Below are 17,920 nucleotides of genomic sequence, written 5' to 3' on the forward strand. Positions count from 1 at the left end.
CAGCACACCGTCACCATCAATAGCTGCCCATTGTTCCCGAAAAACAGAACACACCCCCGCACCGCGCCTGGGGGCGCGCAACTGACGCCGGTATGCGCGTCGCTACGGTCGAAAATCTTCGTGCCGCTGCTATTAGAGAGTGCCAGCATGGCCGCTAGATGGCTGACGCAACGGGCGGCGAGACACAGGTTTGTCGTCCTGCGTCTGCGGTGCTGGCGCGTTCCCGGTAGCTGGGAAGTCATGTTGCCGACTTGCTGCATGTTGAGTGCGGCGTTGCGCCGCGTCACGTGGTAGAGCGCGGCCGGGCATCGCAAGCGAAGACGCCCATGCAGCTGAGGAATGACGCCAGGCCGGTATGGCCGCACGGCCTCCGGCCGCGATGTCCGTGCAGGGAACACAGCCGACCATTGGGCGGCCCGCAGGCGATATGTGAGTGCCACGCGGACGACATAGACATCTGGCCGCAGGGCGTGCGACACTGATAAGCACAGCCGGCGGCCACGGTCATTGTCAGGAGTTTGGCTTGTATGGCGTTTGCTTGTACAACAATGTGATGCGTTGGCGTTGCATGTTGCCGGCCTGACGGCACGCGCTGCTGGTGACGTGGTGTCGGCCGGCAAACCGGGCCAAACCGCGGCAGGGCGAGGAGAAAACTCCAGTAACACCGCCAATGTTCAAAAATGATTTCAATATTCTGGTCCCCATGTAGGGAACGGATCAGATATGATGCTGATCAGAATAGATTTGTATTCATAAAAGGTCATGTTTCATTATAGGACATGGTAAAAAGACAAACGGATCTGCTGAAGGTCTGCAGCGCTTTTACACGCGACAATGCTTTACAAAAAAAAACTATACTGCCATAATGCCAGGGTACGGTGTAGTGTGCTGCCAGTGGGGTGAAGCGTTGGCTTACCCCGCTGCCCATGGGTGCGTGGGGAAGGCCGTCAGGGGGGGCCGCATCCGCCCCGTCATTGCTCCCTGGATTGCAGGCCTTAGGCCGTCGGCGGCCTCACCGCAGCCAGACGGCACGTCCGCGGCAACGACACCAGGCTGCGTCGCCTCGAGGCGTGACGCCGAGCGAGGAACGCCGGAGGCAAAACTGTGACCACACGACATGGCCTCAGCTGCCCATTGCTTACGGACATTGCAGGGAAGTGGCAAACCCACAGCCGGCCGGACAGCCCAGGGAACGGGCGGGGGCTACACGCCGGAGTGCTACGCAGTCCAGGGTTACGGGAAGCATTTCGTGTTGATTCCATATGATTGATCTAATGCACAGATCAAACAATAATCAGTACAGCACGTGCACACGCGCCGCAAGCAGAAAAACAAGAGGGAGGGGGGTTGGGGGCGTGGGCTGGGGTTGGGGGGGGGGGGGGGCGGAGGGAATGTCTTGATGATTGTCACGTAAATACACCAACACACGGATTAGATGAGAATAAGTTGAACATACTTAAGGGAATGGGGCAGCATCTCGTTGTCACTGTCGTTCGATTGCACCAATACACCGAAAAAATAATGATCAACTACACCCACACAGTGGGCATACAACCCTAAGGAGGGGGGGGGGGGGGCATCTCGTGATGCGGTGATTACACAAATACACAGATCAAGTAAAACCCTTTGACAAGGGGAGGGGTGGCAATGACTTTTTTGTAAAACACTGTCGCGTGAACATGCGCTGCAGACCTTGAGTGCATCCGTTTGTCTTTTTACCATTTCCTGTAATGAAACATGACCTTTGATGAATACAAATCTGTTCTGATCAGCATCATATCTGATACGTCCCCTACATGGGGACCAGAATATTAAACTCATTTTTGAACATTTGCGGCGTTACTGGAGCTTCTTCTCGCCCCTCCGCGGTTTGGCCTGGTTGGTCGGGTGATGCCATGTTACCAACAGCGCGTGCAGTCAGGCCGGCAACATGCAACGCCAACGCATCACATGGTTGTACAAGCGAACGCCATACAGACCAAATGCCTGACAATGGCCATGGCCGCCGGCTGTGCATATCAGTGTTGCACGCCCTGCGGCCAGATGTCTCAGCCGGAAGCGTGGCATTCACACATCTCTTGCGGGCGGTCGAATGGTCGGCTTTGTTGCCTGCTCCAGCGCACGGGCACCGCAGTCGGAGGCCCTGCGGTCTTGCCGACCTGGCGCAATTCCTCAGCTGCATGGGCGTGTTCGCTTGCGATGCGCGGCCGCGCTCTACCACGTGACGCGGGGCGACGCCGCGCTTATCATGCAACAGGTCGGCAACACAACTCCCCAGCTGCCGGGAACGCGCCACCACCGCAGACGCAGGACGACCAACCTGGCACTCGGCGCCTGGTGCGAGAGCCAGCTAGCGCCCATGCTGGCAATCTCTAGTGGCAGCGGCTTGGAGAGTTTCGACCGTAGTGACGCGCGTCCCTTCGTCAGTTGCACGCCAACCAACGCGGTGCGAGCACGTGTTCTGCTTCTCGCCAATACTGGGCACCTATTGATAGTGACGTTGTGGTTTTACGTGACCGATGTCTGGTCACGTCATCCGTGATCGCCAGTCGGGTGACGGGACGAACAACGCACTGGCGTCGTCGGCGCCGGCGACCTCCTCTCACGCGCGAGTGTGCCGACGCAACCGCTCCTTGTCTCGACCAACGGATATTGCGCGGACGACTGAAGTTGCAACAAGAAGCTCTGCAAAGTGTCATGTGAGCTGGTGCTGATGCGCAGCGGGGTGAGCAGTGCTCGCCGTCGGTCGCAAATCGCTCGCCGACCCGGCGCACAGGGCAGGCGCGTGCACGTCGGCCTTCCAGAGCGACAGCGGTCGGCACGACACAAATGCACCTGTTGCAGTTGCATCTGCATCGATTCTCGGGATTTTGGATCAGATCAAAGTGTAGTACTGCCGCCCCTTCCCTTGTCCTAGTGTTTTATTTGATCTGTGTATTTGTGTAAACACCGCATCACGAGACATCCCCCCTCGCTTAGGGTTGTAGGTCCACTGTGTGGGTGTAATTCATTCTTGTTTTCTTCCGTGCATTGGTGCAATCGAGTGACAATCACAGCGAGATGCTGCCCCATTGCCTGAATTATGTTCTACTTATTCTCATCTAATCCGTGTGTTGGTGTATTTACGTGACAATGATCAAGACATTCCCCCCCTGCCATTTCTGCTATCGGCGCGTGTGCACGAGCTGTACTGATTATTATTTGTTCTGTGCATTAGTGTAATCATATGGAATCAACACGAGATTCTTCCCTTGCCTGCGATACACTCCGCCGTGTAGCCACCGCCCGTTCCCTGGGTTGGCCGGCCGGCTGTGGGTTTGCCTGTACCCGCAAACGTCGGTAAACGTTGGCGTCACGCCTCGAGGCGACGCAGTCTTGTGTCGCCCCGCGGACGTGCCGTCTGACTGCGGTGAGGTCGCCGACGGCCTAAGGCCTGCATTCCAGGGAGCATTGACGGGGCGGATGCGGCTCCCGCCGACAGCCTTGCCCCCCCCCCCCCCCACCCATGCCCATCATGGGGAGCGGTGTGAGCCAGCGCTTCACCCCATTGGCGGCACGCTTCACCGTGCCGTGGGATTATGCAAGTATGGCTTTTTTTGTAAAACCCTGTCGCGTGTAAATGCGCTGCAGAGCCTTAGCGCATCCGAATGTCTTTTTATCGTTTCCTATAATGAAACATGACCTTCTATGAATACAAATCTGTTCTGATCAGATGAAACATGACCTTTTTTCAATACAAATCTGTTCTGATCAGCATCATATCTGATATGTCCCCTAAATGGGGACCAGAATATTCAAATCATATTTGAACATTGGCGGGGTTACTGGAGCTTCCTCTCGCCCTTCCGCGGTTTGGCCTGGTTGGCCGGCCGATACCATGTCACCAATAGCGCGTGCAGTCAGGCCGGCAACATGCAACGCCAACGCATCACGTGGTTCTACAAGCGAACGCCATACAGACCAAACGCCTCACAACGACCATGCACGCCGGCTGTGCATATCAGTGTCGCACGCCCTGCGGCCAGATGTCTCAGCCGGCAGCATGGCATTCACACATCTCCTGCGGGTGGTCGAATGGTCGGCTGTGTTCCCTGCACGGGAACCGCAGCTGGAGGCGGTGCGGCCTTGCCGACCTGGTGCCATTGCTCAGCTGCATGGGCGTCTTCGCTTGAGATTCGCGGGCGCGCTCTACCATGCGACGCGGGGCGACGCCACACTCAACATGCAACAAGTCGGCAACTCAACTCCCCAGCTGCCGTGAACGCGCCACCACCGCAGGCGCAGTACGATCAGCAGGGCTCTCGTCGCCCGGTGCGACAGCCATCTAGCGCCCATACTTACAATCTCTAGTAGAAGCGGCATGGATAATTTCGACCGTAGCGACACGCGTCCCGGCGTCAGTTGCGCACCCACGGGCGCGGGGGGGGGGGGCGTGACTTGCGTCTCGGGAACAATGTGCATCTGTTGATAGTGACTGTGTGTTGTCACGTGACCCATGTCTGGTCACGTGATCCGTGATCGCCATTCGCGTGACGTGACGAACAACGCACTTGCGTCGTCGGCGCCGGCGACCGCTCCATGGGCGCAAACCGTCGGCGACATCCGGTCACGCGCGAGTGTGTCGACGCAACCGCTGCTCGTTTCGACCAACGGATATTTCGCGGACGACTTAAGGTGCAACAAGATGCTCTGCAAACTGTCATGTGAGCTGGTGCCCATGCGCGGCGGGGTGAGCAGTGCTCGCCGTCGGTCGCTAATCGCTCGCCGACCCGGCGCACCGGGCCAGGCGCGTGCACGTCGGCTCTCCAGAGCGACAGCGGCCGGCACGACACACATGCACCTGTTGCAGTTGCATCTGCATCGATTCTCGGCATTTTGGGTCAGATCAAATTGTAGTAGTGCCGCCCCTACCCTTGCCCTAGTGTTTTATTTGATACGTGTATTAGTGTAATCACCGCATCACGCGATGTTCCCCCCCCCCCCGCTTATGGTTGCATGCCCACTGTGTGGATGCAATTGATCCGTATTTTTCCCGTGTATGTGTGTAATCGAATGACAACCACAACGAGATGCTGCCCCATTGGCTGAATTATGTTCTAGTTATTCTCATCTAATCCGTGTGTTGGTGTATTTACGTGACAATGATCAAGACATTCCTCCCCCCCCCCCCCCTCCTTTTTCTGCTAGCGGCGCGTGTGCACGTGCTGTACTGATAACTGTTTGATCTGTGCATTAGTGTAATCATATGGAATCGACACGAGATTCTTCCCAGGCTCCCGGACTGTGTAGCACACCGGCGTGTAGCCCCCGCCCGTTCCCTGGGCTGGCCGGCCGGCTGTGGGTTTGCCACTTCACTGCATTGTCCGTATGCGTTGGGTCACTGCGGCCTTCTCGTGTGGTGGCAGTTTTGCCACCTGCGTTCCTCGTCTGGCGTCACGCCTCGAGGAGACGCAGTCCTGTGTCGTCGTCGCGCACGTGCCGTCTGGCTGGCCGTCTGGTCTGGCCATCTGGCTGGTCCAATGGTCCTAAGGCCTGCAATCCAGGGAGCATTGACGGGGCGGATGCGGCTCCCGCCAACGACCTTCCCCCCCCCCCCCCCCCGCCCATGCTCACCATGGGGAGCGTGGTGAGCCAGCGCTTCACCCCATTGGCGGTACGCTACACCGTACCGTGGCATTATGGAAGTATGGCTTTTTACTTATGACGCACTTATGACGTGCAACTGTATTGTAAAGCATAGCCCGCTGCTACGGCAAAAGAGCACACCCAATGCTTCTCGAATTGTGGGTTTCTGAGCCACTTCAGAGTATGACAAGAAAGGAACTATGAAGCAGCGTAAATAAGTGGCCTCGGCGAAATTAGGGTGACCTGACATTTGCAGTAACTGCAGGAATGACGTTCTAAACCCTATTGGAATGCGTAACAACACTTGGGCCGCAGTGAAAATGTAATGAGCAAGAATTGAAAGCTTGACTTTTCTTATTAAGCATAGGGGTCGCAAAGTACATTTTAGTGCTGCCAAAGATGATTTCGGATAAGATCTCTCACTGCCTTGAGTGCTTCATAAGCTTCGACACAAGAGTATGGCGCGAAATCCCTAAGTGCCATGGCACTGTTTATTTCAAGTCCGTAAGTATGCTATCCCAATGGGTTGACGATTGTTTCGTGAAGCAGATTATGTGGAGTTCTTCACACATTTTCAAAACCATCTTGACATAACTGAAAGTTATGATCAGCGCCTCCCCCCCCCCCCCCCCACCCTCCCCACACACAAAATGAGGTGGCCTAAAGCAGAGATTCTATATCCCCTTGGGGGAGTGGGCCCATTCGTTATCCACTGGGCCCAGATGTCACTGGGTTCCTGAGTCCTGGACTAGGATCCTAGGGACTTTCCGAGAACGATCTCCAACCGTGCAATTTTGATTACTTGGACCTTATTCAACCTGTGAGAAGGTACTGTCGTCACTTTACCGTCACAACTATGTCATACAGTTCGACAAGTGACTCCAGCGCCGGTTTTCCTGAGACTCAAGCTAAAAAATGTTCTAGATTTGTGGGCTCTGAGATCACATCGTAAAAGCGGTGAAAATAGGTCCTATAGTAACTGTTTGTACTGCCTACCCCAGTAACTCATCTCACCTTTGTCCGGTTTCTCACCGGCATTATACCTACCAACATTGCGCATTCAGGTCGGAACGCGACGTTGTATCAGCATACAGCTGCCTGGACAGCATGCACCAGGTCGCCGAAAACTTGCCGGGTTCTGATCACTTTGTTTCCAAATATTTGCTCATAACCTCTAGAGAACAATAACAAAACATCCAAACGGTTATGAATTAAGGTGCATTTTGAATCATACAACGCGCCTACGAGTTGGCTGGGGCAGGTTCTCAAGATGCAGCAAGGAGAATCTGGGCGTCATTTGAGCACTGTTTTTACTGCTCGCGAACGGCTCATCGAGGCAGTATCGTGATGAGGCAATCTAAGCACGCTGCTGGCTGGTGGACATGCTTGAGATGTTTTGGAACGCTTAGATATCACTATGAAACAGCCTAGCGATTGTTACCAATTTGCAATGTTTTTTAAGAGTATGACATGAACGGTCTGCAGGACGGTGCACAGTTTTGTGCTTGGATGTGGGTTGCGATTTCTGGGAGGTAACAGAAATACCCGAGAACCCCACATGTTGGATGGCAGTGCTCCAAAAATCTGGACGTGTCTAGTGGGTGACTGAAGTAAGGAATTCAGCAGAGGTCCAACAAGCCCAAGTGCTGTATCTTTAATAAACACACTGGAAGGAAGGCCGCCCCCTTGGCTAACCCTGCGTCCTCACAGAGTTAACAGCCACAACCGGGCAGTTTTGCGCCTTTCTGCCAAACGTATTTGCAGCGTGTCTTTTAAAGCAAAGGCTCAGTCAACCGAAATTTAATTTCCAAAGTTATTGGGTGCCACACTCAGCCATGTAACCCGGACCAGTATTCCCCCCCCCCCCCCCCCCCATCGCAATACGGCCGGCTAAGGGCCGACGTCTTTATTACTCTTGCTCTAGCGGTCTGTTGGGTTGAATGAAAGGCGTCTGTGTGTTGACATGGAAGGGTGCAAAAAGTTTTGTGGCGATGGATGTGCAAGATTGCAAGGCGGAAGTGATTGTACGCTCGTCATTATTGAGAAAATGTCTGTGAGTGCAGACCCCAAGAAGCCAACCACACCTTTAACAGCATTTCTCATCTCCGGTCAAGTTCGAAACCTCAAAACTGATGTGTGGGTGTGGGTGTGAGTATGGGGACATGCCGAACAATTATGTCGTCTAGTTGACCTCTCGTGTCAAAAGCACAATGACATGACCAGGCTTACCATCTTTGAACCGCAACTATTTGACTAGAACAATTTTCAGATGCTACTACAAATTCGTCGCCGGAGTGCGTTGCCCAGCAACGGCGGTCATGAAGGACGATGCCCTCGACATGCGGCGGGGTCACTGCCACGAACCGATGCCTCTGGATGCTGAGGTAATTGCTAGCCGCCCTGCTATAGTAATTGTAGACTGTGAAATGTGTTTTGAAACACAGCCGTGCATGGATGGTCGCTGTGTAAACAACATTTTGGCGTGATACCTAATAGATGCATGAGATCATGCTCTCTCTCTCTCTCTCTCTCTCCTCTCTCTCTCTCTCTGATCTCTTCTCTCCTCTCCTCATCTCTCCTCTCTTCCGTCTCTCTCTCCTCTCTCTCTCTCTCTCTCTCCTCTCTCTCTCTCTCTCTCTCTCTCTCTCCTCTCCTCCTCTCTCTCTCTCTTCTCTCTCTCTCCTCTCTCTCTCTCTCTCTCCTCTCTCCATCTCCTCTCTCTCTCTCCTCTCTTCCTCTCTCTCTCTCTCTCCTCTCTCATCTCTCTCTCTCTCTCTTCCTCTCTCTCTCTCCTCTCTCTCTCTCTCTCTCTCTCTCTCTCTCTCTCTCTCTCTCTCTCTCTTCTCTCTCTCTCTCTCTCTCTCTCTCTCTCTCTCTCTCCTCTCTCTCTCTCTCTCTCTCTCTTCTCTCTCTCTCTCTCTCTCTCTCTCTCTCTCTCTCTCTCTCTCTCTCTCTCTCTCTCTCTCTCTCTCTCTCTCTCTCTCTCTCTCCTCTCTCTCTCTCTCTCTCTCTTCTCTCTCTCTCTCTCTCTCTCTCTCTCTCTCTCTCTCTCTCTCTCTCTCTCCTCTCTCTCTCTCTCTCTCTCTCTCTCTCTCTCTCTCTCCTCTCTCTCTCTCTCTCTCTTCTCTCTCTCTCTCTCTCTCTCTCTCTCTCTCCTCTCTCTCTCTCTCTCTCTCTCTCTCTCTCTCTCTCTCCTCTTCTCTCTCCTCTCTCTCTTCTCTCTCTCTCTCTCTCTCTCTCTCCTCTCTCTCTCTCTCTCTCTCTCTCCTCTCTCTCTCTCTCTCTCTCTCTCTCTCTCTCTCTCTCTCTCTCTCTCTCTCTCTCTCTCTCTCTCTCTCTCTCTCTCTCTCTCTCTCTCTCTCGCTCCCTACGCCAGCCAGTTTTTCATTCCAACAAAGCTTGCTTACATATATTGCAACCAAGGCACACTGTTGCAGATGGCGCAAGTCGTGGTCCAGCTCCGGCAAGCCGTCCAGCAAGGCGGCGGACTGCGGACAAACAGGCACCTGTTTGACCAGGCGGCAGTCGGAGAGGCCGGGGCGGCAATTGGCTATCCGGCGGCGCGGCAGATTCTAATGAGGGAGCGGCGCCGCAATCACCCTGCTACGCCCCAGACCCCGGCACAGGCTGCCCATGCGATCGAGGCCGCTGTTCCCGGCATCCGAAGGAACCTGGCCTTCACCATCACGACCGACGATGGCCAGGTTTGTTTCCAGTTATTATGAATGTTGGGTTTCGCGATCTAAACTGCTATCACACCCGTTTATTGTCGGCCAGGACCCTGCTTTCCATCGACGTCATGGCGTGGTTAGGTTTCGGTCTATTCAATCCACGATTGCAATTTGACATCAGAAACTGTGCGAGATCTGTCATTAAAAGATACCAAAATCATCAGCCATTCGAGCTCCCACGTTCTGGTGCTGCCTGACCAGTTCATTCCAGTATCTGAAAGAATATGGAGCGTTCGAGTTGTTAAGTAAAGAAATAGGCCCGTTGAGTTTATTGATGACCTGCAAGCATTTGAAACAACAAAGACACAAAGTAATGGAAATAGAAAACTTGATGACCTTTAATGGTTCGTCCTGGCGGAGAAATCGTGCCTATTTTGGTAACCTTGAGAAAAACGGGACCAGACCATAGAAAAAAAAATTTTCCACGTGCAAACACCCGCTCAAAGAGAGCCGCCCAATTCAGAAAGTAGTCACGATTCAAATCTTTTAACGGAAGGAAAACAGCTGCCAGTTCCCAACAGCCTGCTTATCTTCAGCATAAGAGGACATCTCGAAATCGCCGGCACCCGTCACTTCCTCACCTTAGGTATGGCAAGTCATTTGAAGCGACTTTTCATGGCATGTGATATATGGCACGGCTACCCTGCTATTATGGCCATTTTTCATTTGGAACTTGTAAAACGCTCAACACCTTGATGTGGTTGTGAATCGGATCCTGTGGAATCCTGACCCACACCCTCGGTTTTATCACTGCGAGTGTGTGTCAAACGACATATTTTACGGGTTATGGCCAGTGCATGTCAGTGAGTAAAAACAGCACAAATCAGCATTAGAAACAGACACGAGCATGGAAACAAATGCACTGTCAAATTGAAACGCCTTGAACAGACAATGAATGGATGTGGCATGGGAAGGAACTCGGCGCCGACTTCGGGTTTCCAAACAAGAAGTTTCCCTAAAAATATTTAGGGTTTCACTATGGCTTTGAGCCATTCTCCACCAGCTTCGACTATGTCTTCCACTGATTTGTATCTTGACATTGCACAGCCTCCCATGCACAGATTCTCGGACGTGTATCGTGCGTCAACTGTACACAGTTGAGCGTGTGTTGATACAGTGTTGTGTTCGTTTCAGGCTGCGATCTGCCTGGCCGCTGACGATGTGGTGGCCAGCGCCGTGGCCCACCCGAACCTGGACATCCAGGCGGATGGTACTTTTCGGATGGTGCCACGACAGTTTCACCAGCTGCTGGTGGTCTTTGTGGCCACAGACGGCGTGATTCTGCCCGCGTTCTGGGTGCTGGCGTCGTGCCGCACCCGGGACATGTACGGCCGGATCCTGGCGGAGATCGGTCGCCGCCTGCCGGCGCCAGTCCGGTTCATGTCCGACTGGGAGCGGGCGCTGCAGGCGGCGGCCGCAGCAGTGTGGCCCAACAGCTCGATCAACGGCTGCTGGTTCCACTACGCCCAAGCCGTCCTCCGTCAGGTGCGATTGCCATAGTGAAAGAGCGGCACACTCACACGTCATGGGCACGTGGATGAAACATCTATCAAACGTATTTGTACTTCGATGATGCATAAGGTGATGCGGGATGAACTTGCTCCGAGCATGCGTTATATTGCACATAAGCTGTTCACGCCACACCAGTGGGACTATTCTCAGACCCTGGTCAAATGAAATGGTCGCAAGACAGGTACTACGTGACTAAAAACACTAGGCCACCCTCTCCCATGTATCTACGCTTATGTCGCACCGCACGGGGGCTCTGGTCGTTAACTGAAGAAAATAAAGGGCAGCCACTGCCACATTTTCTCTTTCGTCGCCGAATACAGTGACGTGCGCGACAACGCGACTAAAAACACTAGGCCACCCTCTCCGATATATCCGTTCATATCTTCGTCAACCTGAGATGACCCTGGCAGCCAAGTTGAAGACTTTTCCCAGTTACCTTATGTTCCAACGACTTTCCACTACCACTACCAATACCACTATACACGTTAACACAATATCAGTTGTGATGCGTGATAACATTGCAACTTGGTATTGGTTGCGAACCCATCACGCGACCTTGAAATACCTTGCACACTTAGCATGCTTATCATGCTAGCATACATAGCATGCTTATCACCTTGACAGGAAACATCAAAGGTTGCTAGCTTTACTTCACCGAGAATATCATCGCTCGTTCAGGTGTTCTCATATGAGATTTTGTTCGCTAAGTAGAGAAGGTTTCCACGGATGGTGCAGCGGTACAAAAGTTGTTCAAAACATCGAGAACGGGAGTTTTTTGGCGTTCAACGTACAGGAAACGTTTCCGCCTCGGCTAGTGAGAAAATGCTATAGGGACCAAACATCGGGAGTTCCTACGAATGCCGTGCGATGGCTGAGTGACTAGGCGTAGAAACGACTAGGCGCGACCTTAGAAACAGTCGTCATCCGAACGTTCTGACCCTATCTTGTCAATTGTAGATCAGGCGACATGGCCTGCTCGCCACCTACGAGAGGCCTCACTGGGAGTGCCCCTCTGCCCGTTGGGCTCGGAAACTCCTGGTGCTGCCCCTGGTGCCCGCTCGCCACCTCCACACGGCTTGGAAGCTTCTTCTGGACCCCAACGTGCCTGAGGTGACGGGAGTTGCGAAGTTGCGCCCTTTCACGTGGTCACTGTATTCTTGACCATTATGCGTTCTGACAACGATCCCACAGTCCGACAGCTCGCTTTACATAAATGATTGATAGTAATGAATATATTTTCTATAATTACGATTCAGTTTGTATCACGTACGCGTACGGGACTTGTTCATCATATAAAAGCAAATTCGCAGCACGTGCATACCTGTTTGTTGCCAATAGTGTAGCTGCTTGAGCGTCATTGAAGCCACGCAGTCCTGCTGAAGTTGGGGAAGAGGTGCCTGAAAGGCTAGTTGCAATGCGAATCATACTCTGTAGGAACGCTGGTTAATTTCACGCAAATGTTCCATGAATCTGACCCACGTTTCCGGGCGATGTTTCGAAAATCGTTTTCAACCATTCCGTTTCGCAGGTAGAGCCTGAGCTCGAGCCGCAAGTGACCCGCCTCGAGGCATACGTGGCGAGGCAGTGGCGCGCCCTGCCGGCCGACCGCCTGTCAGTCCATGGCCTGGAGCGGCGTACGAACAACGACGCAGAGTCATTTTTTTGCTGGGCTAGGTGCCAACATCCCCGCAGCCCACCCCAGCTTCTGGCAGTTCGTAGCCAAGGCCAACAACGTAAGTACTTCATGTTATGTCATGCCTGGATCTACGACCATTTGTTAGAAATGATTATCGCATGTGATGAAAAGCTTAGAAATGTACCTTAACACATTCGCTTGAAACGGCCGAATATCTCAGCCGAAATTCCTTATGCTTGGCATTTCACCCGTGCGCTGATTAGAGCATATATCTTCTAGCAACGTTTGCTATGATATCTTCAGAATGATTGTAGCTGTACAGATATCTACAATTTCTTACCAAACACCATTTTGGAATGTGCCGTTACATTTATGGACACGGCTCATGGCCGGTCAGCGGCCTTGATAGGTTTTTACTACATACGTTGGACCAAAACTGTCTTAAAAATCATGTTCGTCGGTAATGTGCTACGGTACGGTTTCATTTTTCATATAAATACATTTTTACTCGGCGTTGTCACTACCTGAGCTGCATGTTGTTCTCTGCAGGCATCATAGGCCACCGACCTTGTTGACCTGTACCCAGATTTTAGTGCTATATCTCTCTAGTTACTGAATGTAGAGATAGCATTCACTTGTAAATTTGACAACGTCCGGTTTTCAGCCGCAACGCCACTTTCTCCGAAAGTTCACCATTGGTCATTGTCCAGTTGACCTTTATTTCGAAATGGTATCACAGGCGCCCAACTAGCATGAAGTGTTTGCTTTCATTCGCATTTGGACTTACGTGCGGTTCCCTCATCTGCATGCGACTTGCGATAAAAGATCATCGTGGACTGCCGTCCAACGTCGGCATTGAAAATCAGCTTACCTGACAGCTGGCTAGCCCGTGTCAAGCGCCTGCAGTCCGTGGTTATGGTGTGAACCAGTATCGCGGCTTACCTAGTTGATCAGCTGTTGCATTGTGAACATAGTGACAATTCCCACGTTATTGTATGCAACTTAAAATAACCTGATAACATCTTGAGTTCGAACTCGGCTGAAGCACGGCGTTCTAAAATTTGTTCAAAATCGTATTGACCACCTAAAACGTCCCATAGGTCTGTCCGATTCAGATATGCTCTGAAATGGTCTGGTCGACAGGTCTGCTCATCTATCCTTGGTTTTAAGTTTGTGTGCAGTCCGTCAGTGTATGGCTTGACTCTTATTCCTGATGCGTTTACAATGACAGGTCATCGCCAGCGCCAACAGGAACGCCAGGGCTGCAGAGCTCGGCGTCCTCCAGCCCCACGTTCGCGCGAGGCGGGAGCTGCGCGCTACGAACGTCCGCCTGCGGATGCTGGCGGCGCAAGCGGACGCCGGCACCCGGACGGTAGCCATCTATCTTGAGGCGGCGAAACAGCTGTTCCGGCATCGCACAGTAGTGGTGCGAAATGTCGAACTGCTTGGTGGCGACGAGCAAGTAAGTGTTACCAAGGCGTCCTCAATGCATTGCGTAACTAGGAGGCCGGCATTCTGCGATGAGTGATAGAGAGGTATCGCTGGCTTTGGGATTGTGTCATGACCTGCAACTCTAGTAGTGTTATCACATGATCATTCCAGGAGCATGTCTTGGCAGCTTCATCCAGGTTACATTGTAGTTTTTTGCGCGCTGTTTTAGCTCATCTAACTATAGACCATTTTTAGACATTTGGTTGAAGTCTAAAAGCGCTAAAACAACTTAGAGCAAAAGACACCAATTTACAGCGCGAGTTGGACCTCATGGGGACCCAATTGTGTCATCTTTTGAGGTAGCTATGTCCATGGCCTTAAATTCGAACAAGAACAAACAAGGTCAAACTAGATATTGATGGCAAAATATCCAGACGTCCTCAGACAACAAGCTTTAACCTAGATACCTTTTTTAAACAAGAAATGACTTAGGTTCATGTGGGGTCACTGACACCTTGTTGTCGTCAGAAAGTCATTGTGACAAAGAAATGACATTGGCTGTGAACTGATGTTGTGAAAATTGTATTCTTGTAATTTGAATCCAGAATCGTATCGCATCGTCCCAAACGGCGTGTTCGTCGAAGCAATATGAGCATTTACATCAGTGGTCTCTCCTCAGCTTTATGACATAAAGACGAAGCATCCCCGTGATCAAAGAAGTCGGATTGAGCACCCAAAATTTGTGCATCCGGGTGAATCTTCCAGCCAAAAAGTCGTTCGGTTTTAACTTAGCCTGGCCATTCATGTACGGACCGGTGGCACTCTACCTTAAACGGTATCACTGCACATGTGAATTTAAAACAAAGGTTCGAATAATGCCACGCGGCACATCCCACGCGCCATCGATCGATTCGAAACCGGGACCAGGCTTCTCGCCGAGCCGTCTCACCAGATGCCGCCACTTCTCTCACGATTTGTCGGCGCATTCCGGCGTGGCGGGCCCGGAGGCTTGAACACATACACATATACAGACAGACAACTGTCGAAACACGAAAGTTTCCAAACGAACGTCATGCATGGCATTTCGATTCGCTACATAAGCACAAAGCATACTTTTAGCTTCTCGATTTTGATTTAACACGATCCAACGGGATGCGCGTGACGTATCACCCAACTGGTGTCATGGAAAATGAAGATCAGCAACCACAACTTAAAACCATTGAGGACCCGTTATTTTGCATACAACATTGGCTAATATCACGACATTATTTGTAGCAATCATTCGTGTTCTCACAGGCGCTGTCATGAATATTATGGCAACAAGGTGCCGTTACAGGTAGGCTAACCAGGAACGGAAGCGTACGTATTTCTCAGCCCGAACCTAAATGCCTAGCCTTTTAAACTTACATCAGTGTCAACCAATCATTCAATGGCCTGCCGTCCATATCGTCGTCCCACTCGTTATTGCAATGAGCACATTCGTAGGGTTCCAGTACATGCACGTACCGATGCGTGGGTGTGCTGCCACGCATACAGCGTAGTTGTCCATCGTGTATAGTTTCTCTTAAAAACACGGAATTATTTTCAGGCAGATGGTGAGGGCGCTCCGGACCTGCCCCCGGGAAGACAGGAGGTCGAGGAGGAGCCCTGGCCGTTGCCTGTAAGTCTGATCTCGCGAAGGAATGTTTATCCTCAAACGTGCTTGACGTCACATCGAATACAAAACAAACCAGCCTGTTTCGACTTCAGCACGATTTGGTGAAGGAAATACATATCATGGATGACGCTGTGCCACGTCTCTTTGTTTTGAGCGTTGGCCCCAGGTCACTGAGGGTAGGGTTCCTCAACAGTGTAGTTTGGGTCTAAGTTCACAACCCGTGCTAATCGATGCTTGTTCCACCGGCCCCGACCTCAGCAACCCATGTTGGTACACGGGCTCGATGAACAATGTTTTCTTACCCCGGACTGAAAACGAAGTGCCACGGACGAGTCCTAGCATGCTGTCCAATGCCGCCACACTTTTGCCTTGTAACCAACCTGACTTGCAAGTCGGTCGCGAAGCAATATTCTCATAGAACACAAGTGGGTGTTGATTTTAATATGTGAGCCCAACGCGGCGAGATATTCTACACCGTGAGTGCAGTCAGCAGAAGCCCGTCCGCGCCGACTGGACAATTCGAGAAACCGTTTATTGCAATAACGGCACGTGGAAAACTGTTGCATGTTGAGTCGGTTTTCATTGTTGAAGGCGCACCATCTCTTTTTACCTCCGCATGTCAGAATGCAACCTGAATCAAATGACAAGGTCATGAAAAGATGTAACGTGCATATGCTTGAAATAGATTTGACTTGACGACATCCAAGTCACGGAAGCATGGACCCAGGGACTAGAAATTTGGGGAACAGAGATATTTCAACACAATACATTAAAATGTGCCGCATTTAACTTTTGTGAAAGTGCCAAACGTGCACGCTCGGTGCTCAAGTCTGTCTGTTAGTCGCTTTTTGGAGATTGGTGGTGGCATAATTATAGGTCACGGTTTCGGCTTCCGTCTATACCTGCCTCACTTGATGCATGAAATAAATTATTCAGCATGTGCTTTGTCCTTTGCATACCAAAATGCGGTCATACCACGTTTGAGTCGTTTAACCGTCGCGCTACGGGAGTTTGCTCACCTTTACCCTGGGAAGGGGAGAGGGGAAGCTCAGTTTGCCCACCTTCGCCCTGGAAAGGAGGGAGGGGGAAACTCATAGGCCCTCCTTAATATTTCAAAAACTAAGCAACGTACAGCGACAGGAACAGAACATTGGAGGACTTCGCCAAATTTCATCATGTATGTGTGACCTGACAATAGCAAATGTGACCTTTCACAAGTCCCATCAGGTGACCTGCATCGAATTGTTGCTTCTTATATATATATGTATATATATATATATATATATATATATATATATATATTCCAAGGTTGGAACAAAGCACGGTACGACCAGGTACAAGATGGTGTCGAATAACACTTGGAACACCCTATAGCGATAAGGTCCTCGTGCATATCGGCACATGTGATTCACTGTGTGTCATGTCCGGTCAAAGGGAGGGGGGGGGGTATCATTGCATTAAGCCGTTCGACGCCATCAAGGGCCAAAAACTGCATCAATGAGGGGGATATGGTTCGAAAAGCCTTCAAAGGATGCAGCGCATTTGCCATTGGGTTTTACATGGTTCGACTTTAAAAGAGGCAGTTAGTCGAAAACGCCAAGTCGTGACCTGGCTGTACCTTGGGTGGCCTGACCTTCAAAGGCGCCGGAACGATACTAATGCACCCCAGACCAGGTACTGTGCCGAAAAAAGAAGTCTCCAAAACTTGCTGTGGAATGCATTTCCCGGGGATGAAACTTGTCACTGCTAACGAAAACGTCGCTGACATGACCTTGAAAGGCATGTCATAGCTCATCAGTCGTCGCGGTTAGAAACATCCTCCGTGTGCAAAATGTGTCAAAATACATGGTAACTCAGCTACCCAAAATATCCTCAACCGTGGTTACCACCGTTCGCAAGTTATGACAGAAAAACCGCTTCTGAATCCCTTCATGCCTCTCGTATAGGGAGAGTTTCCCGTTAGTTACAGCGCTTATCTTCGGTTGTGATGCCTGCCTTCTCGCCTGCAATCAGGTTGTCGCAGCAGCTGCCATGGCTGGAGGAGCCTTCCGGGCCGCCGGAGCCGCCAGCATCGCTGGAGCTGCCCAGGCCGCCGGAGTCGCCGGAGCCCCCGGACCTGCTCAGGCCGCTGGAAGCCGTCAGAGACGGCCAGCCGGCCAGAGCCGCCAGCATCGCCGGAGCTGCCCAGGCCGCCGGAGTCGCCGGAGCCCACGGACCTGCTCAGGCCGCTGGAACCGTCGGAGACGCCCAGCCGGCCGAAGCCGACGGAGCCCCCGGACCTGCCCAGGCCGCTGGAGCCGCCAGGGCCGTCCCGACAGCCAGAGTCGC

The 17,920-nt window shown here is 51.9% G+C and overlaps 1 protein-coding gene and 2 pseudogenes across 4 annotated transcripts; 2 read left to right on the forward strand and 1 right to left on the reverse strand.

The window, feature by feature from the left end:
* Positions 1-598: 598 nt before the first annotated feature.
* On the reverse strand, positions 599-764 carry LOC119108749 (uncharacterized; annotated as a pseudogene).
* Positions 765-3,719: 2,955 nt separating this feature from the next.
* On the forward strand, positions 3,720-3,889 carry LOC119108743 (uncharacterized; annotated as a pseudogene).
* Positions 3,890-4,438: 549 nt separating this feature from the next.
* LOC119107812 (uncharacterized) lies at positions 4,439-17,645 on the forward strand. 4 transcript variants are annotated; one of them, XM_037231371.1, is made up of 9 exons: positions 4,439-4,703; positions 7,895-8,009; positions 9,063-9,329; positions 10,491-10,841; positions 11,826-11,978; positions 12,397-12,601; positions 13,736-13,966; positions 15,524-15,595; positions 17,606-17,645. In XM_037231371.1, the coding sequence occupies exons 1-7, from the start codon at positions 4,579-4,581 to the stop codon at positions 13,891-13,893; spliced, it is 1,374 nt and encodes a 457-aa protein (XP_037087266.1). In that variant the 5' UTR covers positions 4,439-4,578; the 3' UTR covers positions 13,894-13,966; positions 15,524-15,595; positions 17,606-17,645. The 4 variants fall into 4 exon arrangements, with proteins under 4 accessions (XP_037087266.1, XP_037087263.1, XP_037087264.1 ...); XM_037231368.1 differs by having other exon boundaries at positions 4,439-4,674; XM_037231369.1 differs by having other exon boundaries at positions 4,439-4,674; positions 13,747-13,966.
* Positions 17,646-17,920: the final 275 nt, after the last annotated feature.

The sequence above is a fragment of the Pollicipes pollicipes genome, unplaced genomic scaffold, assembly GCF_011947565.3.
Source record: "Pollicipes pollicipes isolate AB1234 unplaced genomic scaffold, Ppol_2.1 Scaffold_6686;HRSCAF=7923_pilon_pilon_pilon, whole genome shotgun sequence".
Taxonomy (NCBI): Eukaryota; Metazoa; Arthropoda; class Thecostraca; order Pollicipedomorpha; family Pollicipedidae; genus Pollicipes; species Pollicipes pollicipes.

Excerpts from the sequence above, each read along its gene's own strand:
- LOC119107812 (XM_037231368.1), top strand. The coding sequence starts at position 4,496 with ATGTCTGGTCACGTGATCCGTGATCGCCATTCGCGTGACGTGACGAAC. Across the intron at positions 9,330-10,490 it reads TCACGACCGACGATGGCCAG|GCTGCGATCTGCCTGGCCGC; the intron begins GTTTGTTTCCAG and ends TGTTCGTTTCAG. Across the intron at positions 12,602-13,735 it reads TCGTAGCCAAGGCCAACAAC|GTCATCGCCAGCGCCAACAG; the intron begins GTAAGTACTTCA and ends TTACAATGACAG.